This window comes from Corvus moneduloides, chromosome 4 (assembly GCF_009650955.1).
Source record: "Corvus moneduloides isolate bCorMon1 chromosome 4, bCorMon1.pri, whole genome shotgun sequence".
Lineage (NCBI taxonomy): Eukaryota > Metazoa > Chordata > Aves > Passeriformes > Corvidae > Corvus > Corvus moneduloides.
Window position 1 is genome coordinate 62,515,468 of NC_045479.1, and position 11,212 is coordinate 62,526,679.

Consider the following 11,212-nt stretch of genomic DNA (forward strand, 5'->3'; position numbering starts at 1 on the left):
TTCATTGGCAAATCATGTTTTGTTTATGATTTCTTTTGGTCTGTGGGATATGTGGGTTGGTTTGGGGGTTTTTTTTGCTCTTGCTCTACATTTTATTTTCATATCCCACAAAGATAAATATATTTTTAAAAATATATTATTTAAAGACCTGAACTTCTGGCAACTAATTAAAGCCAGTTAATGAGATTTCATGGTAGGAACAACTACGTAATCTTTTAACTGTAGACAGTTATCACTTTTAAGCCTTCTGAATATAAATATTTTAAATGTTAAAGATCTTCATATCAACAAAGAACAACACAAAGAGGCAAAGTTAGTCAAAATTCCTTCTGAGGAAGGGTTCTGGAACAGAGATTATACGTAAGAAAAAGCTACTTACTTTCCTTTGGTGGGGTTCATGTTTGACAAACATCAAGATTTTTTCGTTTGAAAACTTAATTCTAGTATCATCTAGATGTGTTCACCAGAGTTTGTTCAAAACTGGGTTAAAACTACCCTGTTATTCAGTGTTGAGGGTATTTCAGATGAAGTCTCTTGTATTTACACAACAGCTTCAACCACAGACTTGGGTGATACAATGTATTTTACACGTGTAATTCTGTGGAGAACACCAAGCTGCAAGAAGTTTTGAGTACCTTGAAGGTCAAGTTTAAAATTAAGGTTGGTTTTGTTGTGGGTTGTTTTCTTTTCCTGTTTTTATAATCATCAATAGATTATTCTGTAAAATTATGTACTTTAAAGTGAAACTAAAATACAGAATACCTAGATAAGCAGCCACAGAACAGAGAAGTACGGAGTTAACATGGATCAGAAACTAAATGTCAGTAATGACGTTTTGGTTTGGATCTATTAATTCACATTTGTACCTAGAATGGTGACTGTTATGTTTTGCTTGGTGCTGATAAGATTTCCACCAAGGTTGTGGGGTAGGTGATAAAAAAATGAGACATCTTTGCATAAAGACAAATTTTAAAGCCTTGCATGATTCCAGAACATCCCAACAGCATTGTTCTGTGAAGAAAGCATTTAAAAATAGGTCTTTCTATACCAGAAAAAGAAAACTGAGACAACACTGTAACATATTCTCATGTATTTTTAGAAAAAGTCACTTTTTTCTGTCAGCTGTCAAAGCAAAGGATAAGAGATCAGCTCTATCAAAAAGATGGTATTTGAAAAACTTACTTTTAGGTTGGAGAACATGGAAAGGGACATTTAGACATCTCTGCTGCTGATCTTAAGAAACCATGCATGAGCTATACCTAGAACAGACTGGTCCTAATGTCTTGTCAGGAGAGGAGAGGGGGTAAATTCTTAGTGTCTGGCCTAGTCTTTATTTTTTTTAGTCAAATTCAGTAGCAAAAAACCATTAAATTTACAAAAAGTTGAAAAACATCAAGTGATTGTAATGTAACTTGCTTATTACAAACTGTACAGTGTTTTAGGAGCAGTGGAAAGGAGAAAGGGAAGTTCACTGTCAATGCAGCAATTCTCAAGGTTTTGACTGGGAATGGTGCCAACTTCTATTTCTGCCTTAACTGTATTCCTGGTGAGCTAAAACTACCTATGTGGATAAATTAGATACATGTAGCTTTCTTTACCCGTGTATTGATCAGGGCATGGGTGCGTCACAGTTTCAAGGTCATACTTTTCTTGCAGTGTTAGCTATATGCAAAGTGACCTTCTGAAAATAAGTATCTATTGCATTACAGAAAGAGAAGAAAGTAATGTTTTCTTAAGAGCAGAGTGAGTATACTAAATTAGAAAGATGAAGCACTTGGTAACAGTTTAGGTGATACAGTTCTCTTAAAAATGGTACAAAATAGAAAACTTTCCTAGCCTTTACATCTGACACCTTTTTTAGTTTCTCTGTAGTGGAAGTTTTTAGTAATTTGGTTTTGGAAGTATTTTCCAGTATGTTTTCTGTTAATCAATAAAACTGTTCAGGTTCTTTTACAGTGATGTTTGTATGGATTCCACTTCATTTTGAATAAATGCTGGATTGATGACTAAAACTTTAGGGGGGTGATGCTCCAGTTGCAGGAAAAAAAAGGAGTAAAGATGTCCAAGGAAAGGAAGATCAAGGGCTGCTACAGAATAGGAAGCTTTTGTAAAAATGTGTGATACTGCTGTTGTAGACATTTTTTTATAAGAATGAAAATACTGAATAGCAGTTGCAGATAATCCTTGACTCCTACTAAAAAGTTTTTTAAAATATGTCCGCTTTCCCTAAAGTAGCAATTTTAAAGCAATATAAAATCCTTTTAATTTTTGTTCAAGTGTAGAAATCTTTCACAGTTGTGGTTAATTGCACTGCAGTTTGGCTAAATTGAATGGATATACTAAGCATACAAGAATGGAGTTTTAGAATAAATTCCATGCAGGTAAGATAAAAAACCTAGTCTGGGTGACTTTAGTATGCAGTTTTCATTGAAAACACTAATTCTGTAGGAAGGCAATGATAGTTTGGTGTTGTTTTTATTTAATATTTTGTAAGATTTGCCTTTACCCATTTAATAGATAAATACAAATGCCTAATCTCCAATTGCTAAATCTTTAATGCACAGTTCTAAAGAGGTATTTATTCAACAGCTGGAAATACTTAAAAGTAAAAAAAAAAGTCTTTGACATTGTGAAGAATATTTTAATTCACTTCACTCATCCATTTAAAATGTTAATTTTACATATGAATGTTTTCATGTTTTAAATTTAAACTATTTGTCCCCATTGCATAAATGTAGCAACTGTGCAGTGGTTTATCAGTAATAATTAAGCTTTTGCTTTTCTCTTGCTTGTAAAAAAATTATCTGTTATGCTCTCTGTATTAAAAACACTGCATTCTCTTCTGTAGTAATTAATTCATGCCTAGTAAAATGCTAGTATTTAGAGAGGGTTTTTTCCATCATTGTTGTATTGTTTGCTTGTTGCAGGCTTTTTTAGCATAGCATTGCCAAGATTAGATATTTTCATCAGGTCAGTCTGTTTTAAGAAAACAACACTATTGTGTTAATATTCTCACAACTTGTTCTTTCACTTCCGCGTCAGGGTGATGCAGCAAAGACGCCAGTCTCTGAGCGAACGGGGCAGAGTCCCTGCAGAGCGTGAAGAAAACTGAGGCTTCGCTGTACTCCTCAATCATGGTGCCTTCTTCATCATTCATGTTCTTTTTCAAGTTTGCTGCAAATGCCAGGGCTCGAACCAGAATATCTCTGTTTATACAGTTGTCAAAAAGTAACACCAATGCTGGCACCTAGGATATTGAAGGATATATTCATACTTAATCACCAGCAGTAAGTACATGTAACTAAATCTAACTTTAGACAATGGAAAAAAATGTGCACCTAAACCAGAGATGTATGAAATCCCAGAACTTCGTATGCTGTGAACTCCTGTCAGAAAGTTGCACAGTATGCATGTGTTCTCTTTAGAAAAGACTGGCCTGTGCATCAACAGGCTAATAAATGCTTTGTATTTTCAATCTCCGAAATGTGTCTGTCTGGAAAATTCCCATTTGGAAGAGAAGGTCTCCTTTCCTTCTCAGTGATGTTTATTTTGCCCTGAATGTTTTTACGTTAGCGTATCTGATAAATGAAAAAATGAACTGAATATTTAGCTACCCTAACCTTGTTTTAATAATGAAAAGACAGCATTATCTAGGACCAGCTTTGCTCATGGCAGATAGCTCACAAATAAAAGCCACTGCATGTTTTAAGAAAGTTACTTTGGGGAGGGGGACAAGGATGCAGCACCATTCCAGCCCCTGACTGTTTTGGTGTGAGGACATGAAACTGAAAAAAACCTGTGTGCCAAGGCCAGCACAGCAAATGTCACACAAAGTTCTCCATGAAGAAATAAGTAAATGCACAGGGAAAGTTCACTTAGAGACAACAGTTTTATGTCTTTATTTGAGTAAAGGAGTGGGAATTTCAGTGGAATTTGGTTGGGTTTGGTACAGTATGTTGGCTATAGAAACAGCTATTGAGAAGGATCACTTACTGCTTCTATTTGATAGTTTTCAATCTATATACTGACTGTGTGTCTGGAAATGAAGTTTTGGGTTCCTTATACATACTACAAACTGAAGTTCATTACCCCTTTGGTGGAAAGGGAAGGTTAGAACAGGCTTCTGCAAGTTGTTATTGATTATTTGGAATGGTACACAGGACATACAACCCTCTTCAAGTGCACAGGCCCTGTGCCTCTTCCTCTACAAGTACAGGATCCATATTACACTACCCTGTGAAATAAAGCCAGCCCATGAAAGAATGTGCACTTAGCTACTGATTTTAACCAGGTAGTGTCTAGAATTTGCTCTGGAATTGCATATATATTTCTAATATATTACGATTCTTCTAGTGCATGCAATATCTGAACAGGTACACATATATATATATGCTAAAAATAAAATGAAGCAGCAAGAATCTTACTTGAGGTCTGAGAAGATGTCTTGTCATGGCTGGGTTTGCAGATAAGTTCACAAGTACTTTCAAAACTTGAATCTGAAGTGAGGAATGTACAAGTTCATTAAAAGCTCTAAAACAGTAAGTACAGCTGTAATGGGCATCAATAATGCCAATGTTGACTTGGGAAGGAAAAGGTAGAATGGGTTAACTAACACCTTGAGTATTTTGGCATAGGGAAAACTAAGGTATAGACATGTTAGGAGCAAGTTCAGAGTGACTCAAACATCAAAATAAGGCAAGATCTATAAACAAATCCCAGTAGGCCAAATGCAGAGTATTTTTTTAAATACAAAGAGGGTGGTTAAGTACTACATTTAAAATTATCTAAATCATATACAAATACACCTTTATGCTTTCTTGGACCTTGTGGTGCTAGTCTTTAAACACTAGGAAGAGGTCATATTACTGACTGTACTGAAGTACAATAGGTGTGTTTTGTTTAATGGAAATGTGTGTTTTGGAAAACTGGTTTTGATCTGATAGAGCAACCACATATACTGACAGTACCACAACATCTTGAATAAAAGCTGAGTTTGGTCCCTAACTGAAGCTTGTTTCAATATCACAATAATTCACAAATAAGCACAATTTCCAGTTGCAATCACTAAGATTGCAAGAGGTGTCATAAGCAAACAAAAGTCCATAACTTAGGATCCCTGCTCAGCATCTTTCCCTACAGAGATTCATGCATCAGTGAAGCCATTCCCATGCAGGTTCTTGCTCTGTGATACAGTAGCAATGCTGAGAGCAGAAGAGAATTCTAGAGTTGCTACAGCAAAGGCACAGGGCAATCACAGTGCACCCTGCACTGCTTTGGTAGAGCTGCAGCCCAATGGTTCCACTACCATGGTTTCCTTCCCTCCCCCCTTTTTGAATTTATATTGTGAAGCTAATACAGATCCATATTTTAGTGCATAAAATCTGTATCATTAATGAATATTTAGTTTTTCTTAGCACAGTCTTAACCATTTTACAAAACCAGTAAGAAACAAGACAAGTGAAGTAGCTTCATAAATGGCTTGTAAAAATAACACTACCCAGTACCTGTGTCCTTTCAGTTCCTTCTAAAAGCAAATGAAGAAAGCATGGAATTGAGTTTATCATCTTTTGGTGGTAGTCACTGGTAACAGACATATTTGTCAACAGCCTGAGTCCAGCTAGCTGCACATCAGAGTTCAGGGGAGCTGACTCAACAGTCCTACAAACTTGTATAATAAATACCTGGGGAAATGGGGAAGGAAATAAAGAGAGAACAATTTTTGATAAAATAATATTTTCTGTAACAAATAGTATCAATGGCCTAGCTACAGTAACATAAATACTTCCTGAACATTGCTGGCTGAATGGCGAAGGTTCTTGGAAACAAGTACTTTTTTGTTTTGAATATTTCAAACATTCTATTGGCATGACAGAAGCAGACCACACAGCATTATGCTCACTGACCTTCCTGAAGTATAACTTGGTCTGAAAACTTAAAGTGCTTTGACTCCATTTCAGAAGTGACACAGCTGCTTTAAGGAGTTATTTTAAAAATCACTTACAAATAACTAACATCTATTGAAAACAATCTAAGGACAAGCCTTGAAATGAAATCCTTTCTCCCAACTATGTGGCCCATTTACTGGAACACTCTGTAGGAACAGCAATGACAACTGACATTAACAACTATTTTTACCAAGTTTTCTTCTGGATGACAGTCTATAATGAATCTTAGAGTCCTAAATGAGAAAATTATTTTGCCCTTACCAAAGGAGTTATTTTCTACTTATGTACACCTATACAAATATTGGCAAGCACTACTTAATAAAAATTGCCCATTGCTAAAGATGCTACAAACCACCACATACAGTCACGCTACCTTTTTATCAAGCTACTGAAACAAACTAGTAAGAGTCTTCAAATCTGCCTCAGCTCACCGCTTGGACATTTTTTGGTCTATTGATTAATCAGATAGGTTGGGACAGGTTGGGTTTTTTTCTTGATGCTTAATCCTTTCATACCCATAGCAGGTACTGTATTTACCAGTGGAACTTGTTATAATTTATACACACTATTCTTTTAAGATGGAAGTATCACCTGCAAAATTGGTCTCATACAAACCCAAGGGCTCAATTCCTCTTTTCTTCTCCCTCATCTAAGGAGTCCTGGCAAGTTCAGTGTGCAATCCATTCTATTAAACAGCCACTGTTGATGTTCTAGGCACATTTGGAAATCATCTTACCTCACATAATTTTGCTATAATTTTAGCAGCACAGTCTCTGTTTAATAGTATTCTCTGAATCTGAACACAAACTGCATAGGTTCCTGTCTTTTATTTTAAAAGTAAGTGCCAGTGAAGCAATGTATTTCTAAGTTATCCTTTCAATCATCCAGATCTGCTGACTTGTATGTCTATCATCAAAGCATTTTGGCATAGTGGCTTGTATTTAACAAATATGCTGAAGGTCCTGTACTATCTCTTTGCCTTGGTTACTTTGATTTTTCCCATTAAGAAACTTACCTGTATCTCCTCCTGATTTTTCATATTCATACTCAAATTATTAAGTGCATTTAGTGCTTTTTCTTTAATTTTGGGAATGCAGTTGGAGAGCATCCCTCCAATAACAGAGACACCATCCAGATTCCGGATTATATCCTGAAATATAGAAGATATTTAATAAAATTTTTAAAAATTCAATTTAAATGCTGAAGCATTCCCTCAAAGTCTCAATTTTAACAAAAATGAAATATATGAATGAAGAATTCAAGAATTGACTGCTCTGTTTAAAGAGAGTATTAGCAGATATTACTTTATTGCTTCCACTGAAACTAAGAAGGGTCCTGCTTAGAAACAAAGTATTAGTTGCTGTTATTTGACAACAGCCCACCACCTTTGCTTTTAAAATCTCATCTGCAAAGCATGCTTAAAAGCACTTTGGATTATAAAGAATAAAAGGAAATTACTGCATAATGAGTTTATAGAACAGCCGAGCCAGATCACAGTAACTAAAAGCCCTGACTGAACAGGACAGAACTTCAAGATTCAGCTTCATATTATTATAGTAGAGGTTCTGAAACTTTTTCCATTACACTTGGTTTTATTAGTGTTTTAATCTTTCTCACTCAGACTGTAACTGTCTTTGAAAAAAAAAATACTGTTTTCAAAACAATTGAAAATGGACCAATGGACTTTGGGCTCCAGTTCCATTCTGTTCTATGAGATTTATATTAAGAAAGCAGTTTTGAGAAGCCAGAATAGACGGCTGTCATAAGTAACAGAAAGGACAAAATAAAAAGGGTAGGACCTTGGAGGTTAAACTGTTAAAAAGGCATGAAAATCTGCATCCAGCTCAAAAGTTTTTCTGCATTCTATGTCCAAATGATTTGGAGATATGATGCCTGGATAGTTGTAAAATAGCTAATGTGCAAACAGCACATAACTTCGTGAGGGATTAAAAAAACAGTTTATCTCACTAAATTTTAGATCTGGACCAGGTAGTATTTAACCTCCAGTTCAACCCTTTCATTAATTATAAGCAACAAAAGATATATTTACAGCACTTTGAAAGTACAGGGCTCTGTATGGACTTTAAGTGGTCCAAATATTATGATTCAATAAATTCTGTTGGGGAAGATGAAACAGGAAAGCCTTATAAATATGATTGCCTGACAAAAGATTTTGGGAATATGAAAACTATAAGCGACATCGAAATGAAAGCCACCTTTGAATTACCAAGTCTTAGTTACTGAACAACTGGAAAACAATGGTATGGCCGACTGAAGGTAATCCCCTCTTGATTGAACAATACCCTCTGCTTGCAGGCAGGTCCAAGGGTCAGAGCAGACCCTACTAGCTCAGCAGAAGGGGTCCAAAGAGTAGTTTTTAGAAGTTAAGATGTAACACTCTATGGTAATATAAGAACTCTTATAGGCTGTATGTAAATGCTATAGGATTTGTATCTTGTATTAGATTGGTTGGTGACAATCAGAATATTCAGTACAGAAGATGATTTATTGTATTGTAACCAGGACTTCAGACACTCTTACTACACTCTCTCTCTTACACACTCTTACTACACTCTCACTTCTTCACTCTCATTCCTCTCTCGCTCTCTCTCTCTCTCTTTACTTACTCTCTTGCTCTCTTGGGCCTGCTCAGAGCTGCAGCTGGCAGCTCTAAGCAGTGCCCCTATACCCACGCCCTTTGCAATAAACTGCACGTTCCAAGATCTGACTTCAGAGATCTCTCGTCTCCGTCTATGCCCGGTCCAGACTGAACCCACCAAAGCTCCCTACAAATTCTGTGAAGCTGGTGAATTATATTATTTGGGCCAGCAGAAATTAAGGCAAGACATTAAATGGATTTTAGAGCACAAGCTATCCTAGTGTTCAGTCCTGTGTCACTCTTTAGCAAAACAGCAGCTCTCCTCTGTCAGACTGGCTGGCATTGGACGTTGTTTTCTACAGAACAATACTCACTTGATTTACAGAGAAGGCAGCACTGTTGCTGAGAGTGATTAAAGCTTGCTCTTGAATTAATGGATCATCTGTGGCCTGGAGCAAATGAATAAGTTTCTGTAGAGCATCCACATCCATGGTATGGGTTGACACTGGAGGACTACTGTCTGTCAATGTTTAGAAATTAAATACTTGATACCAAGTTTGAAACCTTTCACTTAGTTGCTACTTAATGTTTTTTACAAAGCTGAAATTTAGCTCTCAGTTGTAGGACATACTGTTCTAAGTTTGTGCCCAACCATCATGTCATGGTAAAAAGACTGTTTTACAATACTAAGATTCTCATTCTTTTCCAGAGTCCTCTAATTACCTCTTCTCAAAGTGGAGAATAAAAGGAACACACAATTAGAGATTGAGGTGTGTTACCTCCTGCTTAACCAATAGCAAATTTGCTATTCAAAATTATTAGGAATATTCACCAAACATGGTTGGGGGGGGGGGGGGGGGGGGGTGTGGTTCTGTGTCCCTGAAATGAAATGTGGAAATCTGTCCGGGCACTGTAGGAAATAAAACTTCCAGTTTACAGACTACTACTTCCAGAATGACACTGTGCTAGTACCCTGAGGTCCTTTGACAAAGTAACAACCACAATGTTAGGGGAACACTGCTGATCATGGCATCACTCAAACAACAGAGGAGTGAGTCAGGATGATGTGATGGAATACCTGGCCTTTATAAAAGGGCAACAAATGCCATCAAAGGCCATTTCGGCTAGGTTGGAGGCAGAACTATTTAGCCAGCTGAAGAGCCATGAGACCCGATCTATGACTGCTGGACTAGTCATAGCTGACTGAAGATGACTCCTGAGAAGCTAACCAGTGCTTTAAGTTACCCAGCTTTACTGCCAACATCACACCAGGCAAACAACAGTGTTCTTTGGAGGTAAAGAAAAAAAAGAGGTCAAAGTTAATTATGATAATCCAAGAGCTCACTTCAAAAACAAAATTGTTTTTCATCCTCGTCTAAACACTTAGTTTAGCTTTGGATTATAGGGGGGACACAGCTGCAATAACATAAGTCAACACAGTGATCTGACGTACGCTTTGGGGCACTTAAAAAAAAAAAAAAAAGAAAATTAGGCTCTCCTAAAAATAAACCACGCTCCAGAGTGCTCCAAACCTCCGCATGGCTGTGGAGGGCCGGTGCGCAGCACTGTGGCACCGCCTCTCGCAGGGCGCAAAGCCGCCAGCGGGCCCCGAGCCGCGCTGCAGGGCCGCGGGCTGGGAACTCCCCGGGTCCCGCGGAGCCTCCCCCGGCCCCGCCGCACACCGGAGGGGCCCTGCCCTGCCCTGCCCTGCCCCTCACCTGCCGGCGGGCCCCGGGCAGCCGCTGCCCGCCGCCCCCGCCGCCCGCTCGCCGACAACCGCCACAGGCAGTAGCAGGCGCCAGCCCCGAGCACCAGGGCCGCCGCCGCCGCCCTCACTGCCGCGCCCCGCGGCTCCCACATCGCCCCGGCCGCGGCTGCGTCGCCCGCAGAAGCCACCGCCCCATCCGGCGCGGCTCGGCCGCGGCTCTGCCCTTCCCTCCGTAGGTGCCGCAGGGATGCTGAGCCCACAGCTCCGTGTGCGGGGCGCGGGAGAGGCCCCGCCGCTGCGTTTCGACGATGCGATGCGGTTTCTGTTTTACATGAAGGATCACCCGTGCTCCCGGGCCGGGCCGGCCCCGCAGCGCGTACCGAAACAGGCTTCCCGCTCGGGGAGGCGGCCCGCTGACGGGAAGGGCGGTCCTGCGCCATGGCAGCCCCTGGCGGGCAGTGGGGGGCATCCCGAGATTGGGGAACAGTCGTCTCCGCCGCCCCTGGCCCTCCGCCGCCCGCTGCGTGTCCAGGTGCTCGGCCGCCTGGTCCCACTGCAGCCGGTGGGACCACAAACTGCCCCGGTAACATCTGTGGCAGGGAGCCATGCGCCACCCTTCCCCACGAAGGGTCCCCCCCTCGCCCCTCAGCAGAGCCCTGGTCCCGGCTCGTTGTGCCCCTCAGCGCTGGCCGCGGCATCTCACACCCCTCACACAGCTCTCTGCTCGCCTGGGACATAATTTTGTTTTGCTCGTTTTGTCACTAGCATGCTTCAGATGATTTATGAAAACTTTAAGTACAGAAACAAGACAGAACAAAGCAATTCTGCTTTATAATCTGTGTCAAAATGAAGATTGAAATGAAGGTGAACCCGGGGAACTGCACTGGCTCTTTCCCTGGTACGTTTAAGTTATTCAGTGTTAATTACAGAAGCACCTCTGTATTCCAGACGGGTAATTCC

The 11,212-nt window shown here is 39.8% G+C and overlaps 1 protein-coding gene across 4 annotated transcripts; it reads right to left on the bottom strand.

Annotated features, from left to right (window-relative positions):
- Positions 1 to 1,073: 1,073 nt before the first annotated feature.
- ARMC10 (armadillo repeat containing 10) lies at positions 1,074 to 10,866 on the bottom strand. 4 transcript variants are annotated; one of them, XM_032107513.1, is made up of 6 exons: positions 10,633 to 10,750; positions 8,919 to 9,064; positions 6,961 to 7,095; positions 5,505 to 5,681; positions 4,425 to 4,496; positions 1,074 to 3,247 (listed from the first exon to the last, which is right to left on the bottom strand). In XM_032107513.1, exons 2-6 carry the CDS (start codon positions 9,033 to 9,035, stop codon positions 2,996 to 2,998), a joined length of 753 nt encoding a protein of 250 aa, XP_031963404.1. In that variant the 5' UTR covers positions 9,036 to 9,064; positions 10,633 to 10,750; the 3' UTR covers positions 1,074 to 2,995. The 4 variants fall into 4 exon arrangements, with proteins under 4 accessions (XP_031963404.1, XP_031963405.1, XP_031963402.1 ...); XM_032107514.1 differs by lacking the exon at positions 10,633 to 10,750 and adding an exon at positions 10,481 to 10,624; XM_032107511.1 differs by lacking the exon at positions 10,633 to 10,750 and adding an exon at positions 10,263 to 10,573.
- Positions 10,867 to 11,212: the final 346 nt, after the last annotated feature.

What these genes read in the sequence shown, in the direction of transcription:
- ARMC10 (XM_032107511.1), bottom strand. Translation starts at nt 10,404, where the DNA reads ATGTGGGAGCCGCGGGGCGCGGCAGTGAGGGCGGCGGCGGCGGCCCTG. An exon ending in TGCCCGGGGCCCGCCGGCAG is followed by an intron (nt 9,065 to 10,262) that starts GTGAGGGGCAGG and finishes AAACATTGACAG; the next exon opens with ACAGTAGTCCTCCAGTGTCA. An exon ending in AAAATCAGGAGGAGATACAG is followed by an intron (nt 5,682 to 6,960) that starts GTAAGTTTCTTA and finishes CCATTTCCCCAG; the next exon opens with GTATTTATTATACAAGTTTG.